At 52.3% G+C, this 17,878-nt stretch overlaps 1 protein-coding gene across 3 annotated transcripts in view; it reads left to right on the forward strand.

The window, feature by feature from the left end:
• Positions 1–17,878, forward strand: part of LOC100540406 (arf-GAP with SH3 domain, ANK repeat and PH domain-containing protein 2-like) — a 23,318-nt gene continuing 5,440 nt past the window's right edge. Inside the window, exons 1-20 of one of the 3 annotated variants that reach the window (XM_085241642.1) lie at positions 1–1,448; positions 3,922–3,994; positions 4,222–4,367; positions 5,333–5,407; positions 6,450–6,499; positions 6,614–6,743; positions 7,196–7,281; positions 8,168–8,243; positions 9,387–9,473; positions 9,581–9,681; positions 10,744–10,813; positions 11,349–11,436; positions 11,811–11,859; positions 12,156–12,319; positions 12,455–12,588; positions 13,178–13,269; positions 15,029–15,206; positions 15,771–15,856; positions 16,176–16,291; positions 17,689–17,756. In XM_085241642.1, the coding sequence (XP_085097768.1) occupies positions 1,008–1,448; positions 3,922–3,994; positions 4,222–4,367; positions 5,333–5,407; positions 6,450–6,499; positions 6,614–6,743; positions 7,196–7,281; positions 8,168–8,243; positions 9,387–9,473; positions 9,581–9,681; positions 10,744–10,813; positions 11,349–11,436; positions 11,811–11,859; positions 12,156–12,319; positions 12,455–12,588; positions 13,178–13,269; positions 15,029–15,206; positions 15,771–15,856; positions 16,176–16,291; positions 17,689–17,756 (2,310 nt within the window). In that variant the 5' untranslated portion in view covers positions 1–1,007. The remainder of the gene's footprint in view (positions 1,449–3,921; positions 3,995–4,221; positions 4,368–5,332; positions 5,408–6,449; positions 6,500–6,613; positions 6,744–7,195; positions 7,282–8,167; positions 8,244–9,386; positions 9,474–9,580; positions 9,682–10,743; positions 10,814–11,348; positions 11,437–11,810; positions 11,860–12,155; positions 12,320–12,454; positions 12,589–13,177; positions 13,270–15,028; positions 15,207–15,770; positions 15,857–16,175; positions 16,292–17,688; positions 17,757–17,878) is intronic. The other 2 variants (XR_014887752.1, XM_031556514.2) reach the window with 2 other exon arrangements.

Raw genomic sequence — 17,878 nt, forward strand, 5'->3', positions numbered from 1 at the left:
CTGTTTATGGGCTTCCCAGGGTGCTGCTGCAGCTGGAGGGTGGAGGAGAGGAGAATGGTGATAGAGCCAAGGTAACTGTGTGCTTCCTGATACTCCAAGAGCATGGGAGCAGTAGGGGCAGCTGTGGACATGGTAGCACTCCCTGGGATGCAGTCTTCACAAGCTACCAACAGCATTTCTTGCATGTGCAGGGCTGGATATCAGGCTTGCTTCCAACTTCATTTTGGATCTTCATTTCTACCGGAATAGAATAATAGAATCACAGAACAATTTGGGCTGGAAGGATCCTTGAAGACCCTCCGGTTCCAGCTCAATTCCTATAAAATCTTCCTGGCTGTTCTCTCTGACATCCCTGGGGATTCCTCACTGCTCCTGGAACAGGCCACGCTGCTGCAGGCAGCCCTCCCCAGTGCACCTCTGCCCTTTCCCCTGGTAGCACAGAGCTGGGATGTCAGCATGGGGCCATCAGCATACATCTGCATCATGATATTGGGCTGATGTAAATTAAAGCAGACAGGTTCTCAGCATGGGCTCCAGTGCCCCAGAGTTTCTGTTGCTTGCACAAATGCTGCTGAGACAAGATCATGACTGGGTTGCAAGTCAAGGTGCATCACTGGGAGGTTTGGTGGGAAGGGTTGTCTGCATTGCAGGAGATGGTGCTCAGAGGCATTTTCAGTGAAACTAGATGGGGTGGTGGGGTAGAGTTAGCTCCAGAATGGCAAAGGGAGCAGCCTCTTCCCACTCCTGCAGATCCCTGGGCTACAGGGGAGCAAGCAGGCTGCAAGGGGCCCCAACTCACACTGCACCACTACTCCTCGTGCAGCCTCAGCCCACTCTCAGCAGGGACTGCAGGCAGGACACTGCCATCATGGGTGGTACCTGATGCACCCCAGCATGCACGGTGCATCCCAGCACACTCTGCATGACATTGGTGCCTGCTGCACCCAGCACACGTGGTGCACACCAGCAGCGTGCCCCAGCAGTTACCAGTTCACTCCGCACATCTGATGCACCCCAGCACATCACACGCACACCCCCACGCGGCTCCTCGGCTCTTGCAACCACTTCAGCTGCACTCTCCCCTGCCCCCCCAGGCTGAGGCTCCCCATAACTCAGAAGGAAGCATCTGCCTCAGCCTTCCTAAAAGTGCTTTTGCTCAGGATCACAGGATTTGCAGCTGTGCCTCCCTGTGCGTGCGTGCAACGGTGTGCAAGGTGAGGGGCTCCCACTGGCAGTGGCATGTCCCCACCCCCTCCCTGTCCCCCTGCCCAGCCCCAAAGCGCCTGCAGTTCCCCTTTCTGGCTCCGTCTCTCTGCAGCACCATGGCAGCACCCATCTTGGTGTGTGACTTCGTGAAGCAAGTGCAGGAGGACCTCAGCTCACCCACCACCTCCACCTTCACCAGCCACATGGGCCGCTGTAAGGCCACTGCCAGCAGCATGGAGGAGGTGAGCGGGGCACGGGGCAGGAGATTGGCACCCCGAGGGACCCAGGGGCGGCCATCTCCCTGGCAGTCCTGTGGGATCTGCACTCATACGGGTGTCACTGTGGTGGTCCTTACTGTGTGGTGCAAAGTGCCCAAAGCAAAGGTTTGGGTGTGGTGACTGGGTGATGGGTATCGGCGGGTGGGGACAAACACAAAGTGCGGGGTGTGGGAGGGCTGCATCTCATACCTGGCTCATGGTGAAGGAGGATGGAGTGCTTTGGCCCATGAAATGTCGCCCTAAAAGCAAACAGAGCTAAGAGCAGTACTTGCAGTGGTGGGAGGGTTACCTCGCTTGCCTAAAGTTGAATTGTGTGATACGCCAATGTAGGAACTTTGGCAGCCGAACACATGAACAGTTCAAGAACAGTTCAAAAACAGTTCAAAAAATCCACAGAGAAGGGATCAGAGCCAACTACTGAGTCAGCTCCCGATTCCAAGCCCCCTGGGGCCAAATGCCTTTGCTTCCTGACCCTGGCACACAGCAGCAGGTGCCGTGTGGAGGGGAAGCAGCTCTGAGAAGCCCCTGGGCAAGGGCAGGAGTGGCTCTCATGACTTTGCAGTTCCAGTGGACATGGGGATGGTGCCCTGGGCTTTGCTGGGGTGTCTGTGGGCTGTGAGCACTGTGCTGCTCCAAAGCCTCCCAGCACCTGGGGTCTGCCATCTCTGCCCAAAGACAGGGCAGCCCCTCTGCTCCCATTGTCTGTAGTGGTCACTGAGGCTTTTCTATCAGCATTCTGCAGGACAGAATGTGCTCAGGAGGCCGGGGCATGGGGCAATTTCCTTGCGTTGCTTAATTTTTGTAACTGTTACTCCATTATACCTACCCAAAACAAAACTCAAAACTCCAGTCCTTTAAAACAGAGCTGCTTACATCAGGAAGCTGTGGTTAGAAAAAATGTATGCTGCAAAAATTGTTCCTTTCTGCAGAACCTTTGGCATGGGACTCGTGACACAGAGTGAACAGAAATGACAGGGCATGGCTCTCACTGCAGGGTGACAGCAAGCAGACTCTGCAGTGACAGGGCAAGGGCTGGCTTGAGCTGGGCTGCAGAGGGACTTTATCTCCTCTTTTGCAATGCAGCCCTGGAGTGGCAATAGGACTTTCCAATGAGTGGAAAGTCAAAAAATAGTGCTGAAGGGCATCCATTGCTGCCAGCACTCCTCAGGATCAGCCCTGGGATCAGCACTGCTCCATCCATCCATCCCTCATGGGGCCCTGTCCCCAGGCTGAAAAAAAGGGAATTTGGTGTGTCGTGGTGAACTGCCAGTATGCATGGCCAAAAGGTGAATGCTCTGTCTCTGTCCTCATCAGACCCAGTGAGACTCTTTCTGGAGCCCACTCAGTCCCACAGGAGCTCCAGACTCACACAAGGCTTCCCTGTGAGTGTGAAAGTCATGACTGTGGATAGGTGGTCACTCTCAAACTGCGCCTTCCTCGTGAGAAGGATGTGAGCATAAGGACAGAGCTGAAGGGGTTGCAGCCACAGGGGTTTGGGGCCCTGGTCTCACTTTGGAAAAGCAGAATTGCCCGCTTTTGTGGTTCCTGAAATGCTTCAGTGAGCAGCTGTTACCAGGGGTGTGGGGAAAGTTGTACAACAAAGCCCTGGGGTGTGCAACTTGCTGTTGGATACATGCTGCTGGGATCAGCCCCAGCACAGCACAAAGCAGCACATGCAGCGTGGTGGGCACGCAATGAAGTCACACAGCTGAGCCCAGCACAGAACCAGAGCTCTGCCTTCAAGGAGAATGAATGAACACGGGTGACAATGCAGGCAGAGAAGGGAGCTGGGGTTTCCTGTGCCAAGCACCAGGTCTGTAATCTCTGCCTCGTGGTTGGCAACATATCCACGTGTGTGTCAGACAGTGCACAGGTCTTTGGAGGCAGTGCTTCCTCTTGGAGCTGGGCACACAGAATGGTGGGAACCCAGAGGTGTGGAGGCAGCTTTGGCGATGGCCATGGGGATGTCACATCCCCATCTCATGCTGGAGCTGCTCCTCCAAAGCTTCCAGTTTAATGCACTCTGGGTAATTCAATGTTTATGATGAGGAGCCTCAGATGCCACAGTCCTGGCTGTGCTGACCCGCACAGAGCCAGACAAACACCCTCCTCTGCTGCAGGGGTTCAGCTGCATGCCTTGGCTGATGTGGTTCACAACAAAGACAAGGCCAGCAGTGGTATCAGCCCCTCCTGTTGCTCAACAGCCCTTCTTCTAAAATACTTTCCAATTCTCTCCTAGTGCTTGGTCACTTCTTCCAGGAGGCCATGAGGAAGGCTTGCTGTTATTTAAGATTCTCACGGATTGCTGCCATTTAGACCATCACTACCTGATGGCAGAACAGTCTGGCTTGGGGATGTTGAGGCTTGTGCTGAGCTCTGCAGGTTACAGAACTGTGCCTAAGGGTGCTGTTAGTGATCATAACCTCTGCATTTCTAGGCCTTGGATGCAGACCGAGCTGTGCTGCAGAAGATGAAGAAAGCTGCCAAGGCAGAGCATGGCTGTGGACAAGGTCAGGACAGGATGGGGCCTGGTGAGGGAGAGGCAGCAATGGAAGGTCAAGGGGAGTCCTTGATACAGGTTGGGTTGATTGCAGCAGGGAATCTGTGCACTAGCAGTTTTTATAGTGGGGTGGAGGGTGTGCAGCAGGCTTAGGCACTGGAACAGAGCTGGGCTCGTGGCAGTGAGTTTATCCTGGCTGTGCCCTTGCACTCTCTGGAGACCACCCATGTTCCCCAGACCTCATCAGCCACCTCGCAGCCCACATTGCTGCCCAGGAGTTGTTCTCAGCCAACTACCAGCTGGAGGGAGAGGAGCAGCTGGCTAATGCCTTCAGCACCTTCGCGGCCTTCTCCCAGGAGCTGCTGATTGCCGTCAGGAGCCTGGTAGGCAGCCCTGTCCCCTGTGCTTCTCCTGCAGGCCCATGGGTCACAGTGGGGGGGTGGTCCCTAGGAATGGGCTTTGGTGCATAGCCTGGAGGTCCAAGCTCATCCCTTTCCTGGACCAAGGCAGGAGCAGTGGCAGAAGCAGTGATGCAGATAGCTTGAGGCTGAAGACAATGGCCACATCAGACTTGGGGTCTGCAGCATGAGGAGGATGGATGCCCCCATCCCATGCACATTGTGCCATCAGGGAAATGGGTGATCCCAGGGGTGCTGTCCTGGTGCCTAAGCCAGGTTGTAGTGATAGCAGGGCCAAGGAGCCATCCCTGCACCACTTTCCAGAAGCTCATTATGAGTTGGGGTACCTCTCAAGCTCTACAGAACCATCTACAAGACTTTTCAAGGGACACAAAACTCTGCTGTGGGTATATTTGCCTAAATCTGGCCCTTCTCTTGTGCTGAAACAACACAGTCGGGATTAGGAAGGATCTGGGAAGGCTCACAGAAGGTCTGGCTGCAAGGGCACAACAGTCTCCAATCCAGTGCCCTGCTTGTAGCCACATGTGCCCTACCACTGGCTCAGGCTGGCTGTGCCTTTTTCTAGCTTGCTAATCTCCAAGGTTGGAGGCTTCCAGCTGCCTGTTTTCTAAGAGGTTCCTTCTATTGGTTTACAAGCAGCTGCTGAAGCTCAGTGGGCCTCATAACACCTTTTGGTGGCTTGGGTGTAGATATCAGCAGGAAGAAGGAGCTCTGTTGCAAACAGTTCTCGATCCCCAGACACTTTTCCTGCCCTCCATTTCCCTATTCCTTGCTCAGCATTAGCAAAAGCTGCTCTCCCTCATGCAGGGCCAGGAGTGGAACATTTCAAGTTACAGAGCTGGGGACGGCACCCAATTTCCAGGAGCTCCCATGCTATCCTGACCACTGCGGGCAATGCCAGCTGCTTGATCTCCCTCTTTCCTTTCCAGTTGCAGAGTTTGGACCACAACATTAATTTTTCCCTGGAGTCCTTAATAAAGGGAGACATGAAAGAGATCAAAGGGGTAAGCAAAGCTGATGGGGCTGTGTGGGGCTGGTGCTGAGCACAGAGCAGAGAAGTGCTTCTTTTAAAGCAGTTATTCTTTTAGACTTTTACACTTTTCTGAGATAGTATTTTTCCTGATTTAGGCAGCCCTAAATTGGCTGCTGGTGTTCAATAGGAGCATGAATATGGAAAGAGAGAAAAAAATCTGGAACTTCTAGCATATAGTAAGGTGGTGAAAGAATACAAAACGTGAAGAAAATACATCTGCATTTTGCATTAAGGGCAATGTCAAGAAGATTGGGGATCCAGAAAATCAGTTAGAAAGAGAGGGAAAAAACAGCTGCTGGCAACGAGCTGTGATTAAGCAGAATGCATTTTTAATGGGGTCCAACAGGGATCACAGCCTGACCCGAATCTGTTTGACATCTTCATGAGAATGAAGATAAATGCAAAATCTGTTCTGACAAGGTTCTGCCTTGACGCAATAAAACAATTTTACTGCAAGGGACAGAGAAGCACTGGGACCCAGAGAGGCCATGGGATTTCTGACCATGGGAGTTTTTGACATCTGCCTGGACAAAGCCTGGTCCTAGTTCAGTGCTGCCCCTGCCTGTAGCAGGAGGTTGGGATGGATATCTCCAGAAGCCCCCTCCAACCAGATTTACCCTGTCTTTCTACGAGACAGAGGTCTGCAGAGCAGTAAGCAGTGAGAATGGAGCAGAACATCAGTGTTCCATGCAAATGATTTTGATGGTCAAATGCAGGTGTATATAGTAAGATTATGGGGAGAAGATAAAGTCACCCAAAGTCAGATGGGAAAAGAATAATGGCCTTGTAGAAGTAAAAACAGTTCTCTATTACATGAGTACCCAAGGACAGCCATGTTCTGGAGCTGTGATGGCCTTACTGGTTGGACTGGAAGAACTTGCAAGTCTTTTCCAACCTTGGTGACTCTGTGATACTATGATTCGAGGGTGTCCCTGTGGAAAAGTGGTATGATGAGGCTCAGGAAGGGTCTGTCTTGATCGTAATCATCAGTCACTGACTTTGGCTCTTCCTAGGAGTTCAAGAAGCCCCTTGAGAAGGCCTACAAAGACTATGAGAGCAAACTGTAAGTTGTCTGGCTCCCTCACTCTGAAACCTGGGTCTGGGGGCTCTTTTCTGGCTGCCTCCAACAGATATCAGTTGGTTGGAGCCTTTCAGGTGTCTGTCCTCTCTCCTTGAGCACAAAGATAGAGAAGGAGAAGCGTGAGCTGGCAAAGCAGCATGGCATGGTGAGGGGTGAGGTGAGCGGGGGGGAGATCGCCGAGGAGATGGAGAAGGAGCGCAGGACCTTCCAGTTAAACATGTGTGAGGTAAGGACAGGGACAGGCAAGTGGCATCAGCTAGGTCATGGCATGGGCCCCACAAATCTACCCAGCTCCTTCCTGTCCCAGTCCTTTGAGGTCTGCCCGACTGGAGAGCTGCCTGCATTGCAGGAGACCCAAGCCAAGTTGGGATAGGAGCTGATCAAGGAGTTTAGATGAAGAATGGTACTCTACAAACCTGGCAGTAGAGATACAGTTGCACCCATTATGAGTCCACCATTTGGCAAACCAAAGCGCTGGCGTTCATGGGCTCTGCCTGCCACCAACTTCTCACCCTATAAAAGCCACACGAGCTGCTCCCATTATGGCATGACCAACGTGAAGAACCACAACACAGTGCTCTTCACTGTTAATGGGAGGGAGGACAACATGAAAAAAAGTGCTTAAGTGACATTTTTCCCTAAGCTACACCTTCAGTTCCTGTGTCTTTTTCCCTTCAGTATCTAATCAAAGTGAATGAGATCAAAACCAAGAAAGGGATCGACCTGCTGCAAAACCACATCAAGCACTGCAACTCACAGTTCAAGTAAGATGACTGGCAACCTGCCTTCACTGCCCTTCGCTCCACAAGTGCTGGTTTTAGAGGCAGTCTGGGAGGTGGTTTAATTTGCAGGACCTAGAGATCTTGCAGCTTACTTGGCCTGTAGTCTAATATGACAAAAATCTTCTCCTGGAGGTGATGGAGCCAAGGATCTCAATGGAGTGTATCTTCTGGTAAAGGGTCTGAAGCACTAGTCCTGTAAGGAACGGCTGAGGGAATTGGCATTATTTAGTCTGGAGAAGAAGAGGCTCAGGGGAGACCTTATTGCTCTCTACAGCTACCTGAAAGGAGGTTATGGTGAGGTGGGGGTCAGCCTCTGCTCCTAGGTAACAGCGACAGGACAAGAGATAATGACCTTAAGTTGTGCCAGGAGAGGTTCAAGTTGGATATTAGGGAAAATTTATTCTCAGAAATAGTGGTGATGCATTGGCACAGGCTGCCCAGGGAGGTGTTGGTGTCACCATCCCTGGAGGTGTTCAAGATGGAGATGTGGCATTTAGGGACATGGTTAGTGAGCATGGCGGGATGGATTGATGATTGGACTAGATGATCTTAAAGGTCTTTTTCAACCTTTATCATTCTCTGATTATCTCTTCAGTTTAACATTCTCATTAGACAGCATAAAGAAGATAGCAAGGAATAGTCACTGAAATCTAGGTTATGAAGAAAACAGACTTATGAGCCCTGAACTTTTCTTAAAGTCTCCACTTTTTCTTACAGTCTATATCCTAAGAAATTCTTTGGTGACTATGAGACAAAAATGCTGTCTGCTGAAGGTGTTGATAAGCCAAACAGCTTAGAAGAGCCCAGTGTGGCTCAGCACAATGAGCAGGATTTCAGAATGTGTTCTTACATCAGCCTCTCCTCTCAGTTTTTTCCAGGAATGTTTAAACACAACAGCAAAACTTAAAAAGTTTACAGAGGAGCTCATCCCGGAACTGCAGAGCGTGAGTACTCACACAAAGCAGGGTGTGCTGAGCGGAGCAGGGATGTCTGCCCCAGGGCTGTCTCTCCCTCTGCAAAAGCAGATCTGGAGACTTCTGCATCAGTTGGTCATTGTTTCCTGAGCCTCTGATGCACAATGATCCTTGAAGGGAAAGTTATGGTGTAATACCCTAGGGCACAAAATGGGAAGGACGAGCATGGAAATAGGCATTAACACATTCAATTCTCACTGTCCTAGCTGCTCCTCAGGCTTTCAGGTTTCTGCTCTTGGCTTTCCCTGCCCACTGCTGCCAACTGAAGCTCTTCACACTCTTCCTCAGGGGCTTTGCCTGTCTGCAGAGCTGTTCTCAGGGGCTGTGACCTTCTACTTTTCTTACTATGGGCTCTTGCGGTTATACATTGCCTGGAGACAGAAAGATGTTTTTCAAAACAGCAAAGCTTACTGGGACTTCAGAACCAGACGACCTCTGGTGGTGCCAAGTCCCCCATTCTCTGTAGAAGGTCTGTGTTGCTTTCCCAGTATTTTCAGATCTCATTTCCAGGTTGCTCAGCTTTTGTCCCCCTTCGCCATATCCTTTGTAGTCTTTTGCAGAGGCCTGGAATGTGAACCAGGTTGGATGCTAGGAAAAATTTCTTCTCTGAACAGAATAGTGATGCATTGGCACAGGCTGCCCGGGGTGGTGGTAATAACAGCAAAAAGAGAGTGTGTGTTGCCCTGGAGTGGGGTAACAGTGCACAGCATCTTCCTGATCCTTCATGCAAACCGTCCCCACACTCCTTCAGGGCCACACACCAAGACCCCCAGTGGAAATCAACTTTTTGTTTGCTTGGAGACCTTTAAATTACTGACAGTACCAAACTGGAGGAAAAAAAAAAACAAAAACCAAACAACTGCAGTGACCTTCGAGCTGCTGGCTGTTTTTACACCACGGAGAGCTGCAGACAGCTGGCTTTCTTTCCTCCAGAAAATAACATGGTGACTAAGTGGCATGCTGCTCTGCCACCTCCCACCTCAGAGCAGGGCTCCACGTCCCACAGGCCCATGGAGGTGGTGAGGGCTGCGGGGTGTGGGGAGGCCTCAGTTTCCATGGGGCAGGCATGCAGCAATCTCCTCCTCCCCACGGTGTGCTCTCTGTGCCCTGCAGCTGAAGGTCAGGCAGGACGAGGAGAAGAAGCAACTGTGTGCCCTTCGGGATCAGCTGAAGGCAGCGTTGCAGCTGGAGCAGAGAGAGGTAAGGGCAGATCCTTCTTCCCAGGGTGCTGTTGACCCCATCCTGCATGAAGCAGCCTCTGTCCCACTTGCTGTTACTGCCGGCTGCTGCCATCCCTCTCCTTGCAGGACTTGGGGAGCAAGCAGGCCCGGTACAACATGCATCAGCTGCAGGGGAACAAGCAGTATGGCACAGAGAAGATGGGGACTCTCTTTAAGAAAAGCGATGGGTGAGTTGGGATTCAGTGTGTCCCTGTCAGTTGTGCTTTGGTCACTCGGGGCCAGGGCAAGCTCACCCAGCCTGACCTCCTCTCCTGGGTTGGTGGCAAGGGCAGAGGAACGGGTTGAGGTATGTGTGGCACTGTGGCAGCTGCCCATGGCCTCCCATGAAGAGTTGCCTGGCTGAGAGCATTCCTATCCCATGGAGATGCCCAGTGCCCTCTGGACCTCTGCAAGTGCTCCTCGTGGGTGGGACAAGGGCTTCTGTATAGGCTGGGCAGCATTTTCTGCTCGGTTTCACTTCCTTTCCTCCAGCCTTGACCTTTCTTTGCCTTTCCAGAGATCAGATTTGGGCTCAGCTTCCTGCAGGCGATTTAGGGAAAGGAGTAGAAATGAAGGGTGGGTTAGAACTAGCATTGGAGATGGCATGGTGGGCCAGAGGAAAAAGCCAGCAGGGAGCTGGGGCTCCGTGGTGCTGCTTTGGACCTCTCCTAATGCCCATTCAGCCAGACTGTGAGCTCCAGGAAAGTGCACTGCTGTCATGGGACAGGGGACCTTCCACCAGTGCAGGGGAGCCTGTTTGCTGGGAATTGCAGGGGTCCTGCACTGGGAGATGTGCATACCTGGAAAGGACCATCAACGGTCCTAGAAAAACAGGAAACTGGACAGAAAATCATGAACTGGAGCTCCTTCGCCCCAGGCTGAAGTTCAGTTTCCCTTCCTTTCCCTCACTTCTGTACGGTCTTGAGGTGTTTGGAGCAGTTGGAAGATGATAGTCTTGGTTGTTTGCTGGGGACTTTTGCAAAGGTCTGTGTGCTTTCCTAACAGGACCTGTGCCCCAAGAAATGCTCTGTGCCTACACTGCCTCTGCAGCAGCTGTGCTGCCTGTCTGTACAAGCCCATCCTTGTGCCATACAATGGGGTCCCATCAGACCAAGAGTAACAGACTCTGGAAGCAGAGCCAGCATGTCGCCTTGTGCAGCTCTTGTGCTCACTGGCATTGCTGCATGGATGGCCTGCTCCTTTGCATGGCAGGCACGTGTCCTCTTGTGTCACTCTCTGCTCGCTTCCAGGTTGAGAAAAGTCTGGCAGAAGAGGAAATGCACTGTCAGCAATGGCTACCTGACCATCTCTCACAGCATGGTAGGAACAGCTTCTTCCACCTCCTTCTATCTCTGCCTGGGATCTGCTGCCCACCCCTGTTGACCTCCTGTTGCCCACCATGCTGGCAAATTCTGGGATTCAGCAGAGCCCTTGTGCTTGGTGCTTGCACTGCTGGGCTGCCCCGCTGAGCCTGAAGTCCTTGCAATTTAAGAGACTAATATGGGAGCCCCCCCCCACACCTGTGTGCATGGAGGGCAGCGAGCCTGGAGACCAGGGACCCCAGCATGGGATGGCTGTTGGGAAAAAAGAGGTCCATGTAGCTATTTCTTGCATTGCTCCCAAAAGCAGAGCTAAGGATGAAGTGCTGGAAGTGATTGTCACTGCTGGGCCATCACCCTTTCATAGAGTCATTTGAGTTGGAGGGGACCTTAAAAGGTCATCTAATCCAATTCCCCTGCACTGAACAGGGACACCTACAGCTCCATCGTGGTGCTCAGAGCCCTGTCCAGCCTTACCTTGGCTGTCCCAGTGCTTTGATACCATGAGGACTGAGACTTCCTTGTTCTTCTCATAGTCCAACCGCCCTCCAGCCAAGCTGAACCTACTGACCTGCCAGGTGAAGCCAAACGTGGATGACAAGAAATGCTTTGATCTGGTTTCACGTGAGTGCTGCCACTTCCCCACTGCTCCTCTGGAAAGTGCACAGAATGGCTTTGGTGTCTTGGGTTTAGAAAGTGAGCGTGGGCATGGAGGAGGTAAAGCTCTGTGGCTTTGTGTTGGACTGGGAAGCAATGCTGAGGGTAGCTCTGCTCCAAAGCAGTGGTGCACACTCAGGGCACAAGATGGGCACCACTGCAGTGTGGACACATAGTTCCCATGTAGTAGCTTAGCCAAAAACAGCATCCCTCTGCCTCAACCCAGGAGCAGGATGCTTTGCCAGGGGAGCAGTGAGGAGGGGCTGGGTGGAATGAGGGGACTGTCATCCTGCTGAGCCCAGCAGGTTGTGCACAGGGGAGCATGGGCATGTTTGTTTCAGACAACCGCACATACCGCTTCCTGGCAGAGGACGAGCAGGACTGTTTTGTGTAAGTACTGTTAGCAGAGGGCAGTTTGGTGGGAATCAAAAAACATTCCTCTAGCTCCTTATGAGGAGCTAGCTTATCGGCTACTTATGCAGCTCATTGCTGCCCTTGTTTGATGCCCTTTCCATCCCTGCTGTGTTATGATTGCTTTAGGGGCGGAGCAAGTCATGGAGACTTCTGGTACCCGTTTTTCTGCTGGCATCCTGTGCAGGGCCTTGTGCTGGGGGGGGGAAAGGGGGGCATGCAAAGCCAGCTCCTCCCCTCTGGGCCCTCTCCTAAGCCACTTTCTGCCCATGCAGATGGGTGTCTGTGCTCAGCAACAGCAAGGAGGAGGCACTGAACGTGGCCTTCAGCAAGGCGCAGGGCGGAGGGGAGAGCAGCAGGGAGGAGCTGACCCGGGCCATAGTTGAGGAGGTCAGAAACATGCCTGGGAACAGGGAGTGCTGTGACTGCTTGGCCCCAGGTGAGAACCAGCTGCTTGCCTCCCCTCCCTGCTCCATCAGCTCTCTGCTGTGTGTTCTGCTGTGCAGCTTGTGCTCTGTGTGGTGGAGAGGACAGGCGGGAGATGAACATGACCCCAGCTGTGTTGTCTCTGCAGATCCCACCTGGCTCTCCATTAACCATGGCATCCTGATCTGCATTGAGTGCTCTGGGATTCACAGAGAGATGGGTGTGCACATCTCCCGCATCCAGTCACTGTCTTTGGACAAGCTGGCAACCTCCGAATTGCTGGTAGGATGCTGCTACTGTGCTCTGTCCACATGCCTCCTTTTCTGCTGTGGCCTTTCTGAAACCAAATTAGTTCAGTGAGATCTTCCCCTCCTGAACCAAGTTGTAATTCCTGGAGTTTCATGGTTACTGTGGCAGGAATTGCCATCTTCAAGGAGATAAAGATGTCCCTTTGCTGTTTCTGGGTTGCTCATCTCTTCCAGCTTTGTCTCGTGGTGCAGGAGAGCTGCAGGGCAGGACCAAGCCCAGATCAGGGTTGAGCAGAGTCTGGGGTGGACAGGAGCTGGTGGCTTTCCCTGGCACTGTTTTAGCATGTTCATGAATGAGAAAGGTTTGGTCAGTCCATGATGGGAGCTGCTGGTGTCCGGACAGGGGACGGGAGCACCATTGCTCACCCAGCTCCAAACCCAGGGCTCAGCTCTACAGCTGTACTGCTGGAGCTGGGACATCTCAGCAGTAGCAGGTGGTGCAGAGCCTCTGGCCCCTTGACATCTCTCCATACCTGGCCAGCACCTCAGCCCTGAGCTTTCTCTCCTGCTGCACGCAGTACAGCTGCATGTCCCGTATCACCTCTAGCTTGGCTGTTTTGCAGCTGGCGAGGAACATTGGCAACGCTGGTTTCAATGGCATCATGGAAGCGAGTCTTTCCAGCTTCTCCCCGAAGCCCGTGGCACACAGTGACATGTGAGTTGCTCTGATGGAGTTGGTGTTTGTGGGCATGCTCTGTGGTCCTGCTTGCTCCTCACAGCAGCCAGGCACGTGGCACTGCCCAATCTCCTCCCCAGGCTGCAACTCCTCTTTGGAATCAGTTTCATCAAGTGCAACAGGACAGATTTAAAGGAGACAGGGGGTGTGAGGAAGAGCCAGCAAGGCAAGGGTCAGGATCAAGGAAAAAGGGCTGGAAAGGGGAAGACAAGAAGAGAAACTGAAAAGCTGGAGCTGCCAAGCAGGACAGCTGTAGCTGTGCACATCAGCGGGAAGGGAAGGGTGGGAGGGTGGGGGGGACAGGGCAGAGCAACATGTGGGTGCAGTACAGATCACCATGCCCAATAGCTGGGACCCAGAGCTGGTAAGCTCAGTGTAGGATCAAGCAAGGAAGGAGAGATGGTGAGAAAACGAGTGGTGGGCATCATGACATGCATGGCCAAGTTTCTTGTGACATAAGTGCAGAGAGACACAGCTCTGCAGACTTCCAACCTGGGTCTTTCATTAATGTTGTGGGGACATATTTGTTGTTGCTATGGATGGAGGCCATAAAACCCCCTTCTGATGACCTTTTTGCTAAGGTAATGCAGAGGTAACAAGAATTGTCCATCCTCCTGCCTCTGAGCAGTTAGACAAAGGATATCTGGCTTGAAGGGACCTAGTGAGGAAGGAGGGGAAGTCGCATCATTCCCCTGGGCCCTTTGCACCATGGCTGCAGAAGTGGTAGGAACTAGAAAGCAGCGAGACCATGATTCACATCTGGGAGAGAGCAGAGCAGGCAGTTGTAGGACTTCTCAGGAGACATCAGCTGTGTTCGTCATCCTGGAGTGGCCCAGCTTCTAGAAGAGCATAGGGGGGAGCTCAGGTGGTGGCTGGTACCAGCTATAGCCCTTCTCCAGGGCTTAGTGCTGCAAACATGAATTGGGCAGAGCTCTTGGGTGAGTCCTGTAGCCGGGGCAGTCATGGCCAAGGGGACCATCAGCATCTGCAGAGGCTCAAGCCAGGGTACTTTACAGGTTTGTAAGTCCCAATCAGGGCACCTTCTAGGCAGTGTGGATTTACCCTGCAGTAAGCAAGCAGACAGGTAAGGGCCTGGCACCAGAGAGCAGCAGAGAGCAGGGAGAGCTGGAAAATGCAATTGCAGGAACAGATCAAGGTTGCCAGGTCCACCCCTGGACTTGGCTGCTGAGAAAACTGAAACCGCGTGAAATAGTAATCATTCAGCTCTTCTGAAATCACCTTTGCTGTTGGGAGGATTTGGTTAGCCCTGGGGCTCCTGCTGCCCACCAGATCCTCTATCTGGTCACTGCTTCTGCTGACCTCACGCTCTGCAGCTGGAGGACTTTCTTGGCCAGCCCTCTCCCAGAAGCTGCTGCTGCTGATCCTTGGGTTCTCCCACCCAGTTACCATATGGTGTTTCTCCAACATCTCACTGGGGAGCTGAATCCAATACAGAACCCTTCTTTGCCTGGAGAAGAGGTGATGGAGAGTATGAAAGTGTCCGAGAGACAGGGAGATGCATTGATGCGTCCCCATTCCTCCCAGCAAGACCTTGGGGCAACAGAGAAAGGCAGTGGGAGCCCTGCTGGGAACAAGGGTGGGAAAGGTGCTGCACTGCCTGGCAGGTCTGTAGGAGAAAGGAGGAAAGCAGCTGGGGCAGCTGGAGAGGAGGGGTGTCCCTGGATGCTCATGGGGTTGCTCTGTGGCCCCTAACTCTCACTTGGTTCATCTCTGCCAGGGCCTTGCGGAAAGAATTCATCATTTCCAAGTATGTTGAGAAGAAATATGCCAAGAGGAGCCCTGCTGCTCAGTGCCCAAGCCTCCCAGAAGCTGTCAAGGGCAAGGACATATTTACTTTGCTCCAAGCTTATGCTGAGAACGTGGATTTGAGCAAGCCTGTGCAGGCACACCTGCAGGTATGGCACCTGGTGGAAGGCAAGGGACTGTCCTGGCAATGAGAAAGAAGCACCCTCAGTATAGGATGTCTTGGGAAAAATAGGCAGAAGAGGGGCAGTTCTGTGTGGAGCAGCAGTTGCACACCCTGAAATGGTGAACTCCATGAAGTTCTGCTGCTTGACTGGGGGAAAAAATCACTTTTGGTTACTGTTTCTAAATGTGAAATGGGGGTGAATGATTCTTCATGAAGCCATCACAAATACATAGGGAAGGTGTCAGGTAAAGGGCAGGTGTTAAGAAGATGAGTGGCTAAGCCCCTGAGAAAAAGGAAGAGGCTGTGTGATGGACAAAGCAGAAGGTGAGGAAAGCACAATTAGAAAAGTTTTCCTTGAGAAACATGGCTGCATGTCTCTATATGTTTCCTAAACTCTCTCCAGCCTTAGTGGTCAAGGCTCTGAAGAGAGACAGGTCACACCGGCTCCTGTTCATCTCTCAGGGATGCATGAAGAACAGTTCCCAAAGGACAGAACTCCTCCCTGTTGGTGTCATGGTCCCATCCTGTTGCTGTTTCTGTTCTGTTACAGGAACCTGGGGAGACCATCCTCCACCTGGCAGTGCTGTTGTCTGATCGAACTTCTTTGCATATTGTTGATTTTCTTGTCCAGAACAGGTAAGCTCAAACTATCTGGTCAATTTGTCACAACTAAGTCAGTGTGAGTGAAAAGTGAAAGAGTGATGGGCTTCTCCAAAATGCTCCCAAGATAAGAAGTACCAGAGCAGGCATCCCAGCAAATGGGACTTAGGGTGACCATCTCTAGAGCAGAGGGGCCTTGGCTGCCCTCATCACTGGGTTGAGGTGTGATGCTGGTGGTGGCCACCTCTCCAAAAGCCCTCTCAATCTGAGGTGGCTAGAATGACACGTGGACCAGCATTTGGCTGGGGCCAGCAGCTCTGCTCAGTCTGCTGACAATATCCACCTTCTGTTGCAGCGGGAGCCTGGAAAAGCAGACCATAGTGGGGAACACGCCGCTTCACTACTGCTGCTTTCACAACAAACCTGAGTGCCTCAAACTGCTGCTGAAGGCTAAAGCCAACATCACCATCAGTGAGTGGCCAGGGAGATCCTGGAATTTTCTCTCTTTGCTTCCTCTTCCCTTCCTCTTCTCCACTCTGACTTTGCTGGAGTGATCAGCAGGGCTTGCCTGCAGCTGGGAGGTTCAGGAGAAGCAAGTTAATGATGATGCTGAGGGAAGCCTGCCCATAGAGTGACAGGCACTTAGCTCTTATTTTCAAAGCCAGTCGTGCAATGCTGGAGCGTGGGCAGGAGGCCTGACGAAATGCTAGTTCAGAGGCAGTGTGTGCTGGTGCTTTGGAGCCCAGGTCATAGGTCCGGTCATTCATCATGGCTGGGAGTGTCCTCTTCACAACACAGAAGTGAACTTTAAAGCTGGATTCCTGAGTGACATGGAAGGTCACACATGTTCTCACCATCCAGTGTCATCAAGGGGATGGCTTGTGCTGAGTCGTTCCTTCTTGGGCACTCTTTGAGTATGCCCGTTTCCCATAAGGGCACAGAGACCCTGGTGGGATGGTAGGGATGGGTGCATGTCCTTGTAGCCACATAGGAGTTTGGCTGCCAAATTTCCCACTCCCTCAGCCATGCCAGGCTCAGCAGTGCTTGACACATCTTTACTGACTCTTTGACTCTTCTGGCTACCTGAAGCAACTCAAGGTCTCAGTGCAGGCCCTGTCACTGGGCTGGGGATGCTCTGTGAGCCCTCAGGGTGCAGACTTCTTGCCCCTCCTCTTCCCCAGAATCCCCATAGCTGCCCATCCCTTCTCAGTCCTGTGCTGCAGCTCCATAGACAGGGCCTAAAATGAATCCAAAATAAAATGAGTGTCATGTTTGTCTTCTGCCATACCCATACTCACAGGTGTGGGGTGTGCAGGCAGTCTGTCCATCCACCAGGCACCAGCACATATGTACCAAGTCTGCCCAAAGCTCCTTGCAGTGACTTAGAGGACAAGGGGTGTCAGCTATGGATTCCTCCTCTGCCCGTCAGCTTTGGGTTCTGTAGCATCTAGGTTCTGGCAGTGACTGTATTCTTCTGTCCTTCTCCCCTGTCCCATTTCTGTAAGCCAGCAGGATTTACCCCTCTGTCCTTATCTAGGTGTCTCATCACTCTTTCCCCATTCTTCATCTTCCCACCATTATCAATTTTGGCTTGAGCCTTTGTTTCAGTCTATTTAGGCTGTCCCTTCTTTTTCATGTGTTTGTCCCTAGAAGCAGCAGGTAGATCTGATGGGATCTGTAGGATCTGTTGTCTTTAGTGCCGTCAGCACCCCGTTCCTCCTCTCTGGGATTTATTCCTCCTCCTCTGCACATCCTCTTCTCTTTCCCCCTTGACTGTAGCATTTCTGCTGTAAGCCTGCAGGCTGCCCACATGCAGCACTGCTCTTCACTTCCTTGAGCAAGGTTCAAGGCTGCCTTTCCCCTCACAGCTAACCAAGCAGGAGAGACGGCCCTGGACATTGCCAAGAGGACAAGACATCACCAGTGTGAAGAGCTGGTAGGACACGGTGTTGGTTTTGGGACACATCCTGGCAGGGAAAGGAACTGCATAGATGCCTGGTGCAGGGCCATCCAAATCCTTCAGCATCATCACTGCTGGTGTGGGACACAGAGCAGGGT

This window comes from Meleagris gallopavo, chromosome 22, assembly GCF_905368555.1.
Source record: "Meleagris gallopavo chromosome 22, MGAL_WU_HG_1.1, whole genome shotgun sequence".
NCBI classification, from domain to species: Eukaryota; Metazoa; Chordata; class Aves; order Galliformes; family Phasianidae; genus Meleagris; species Meleagris gallopavo.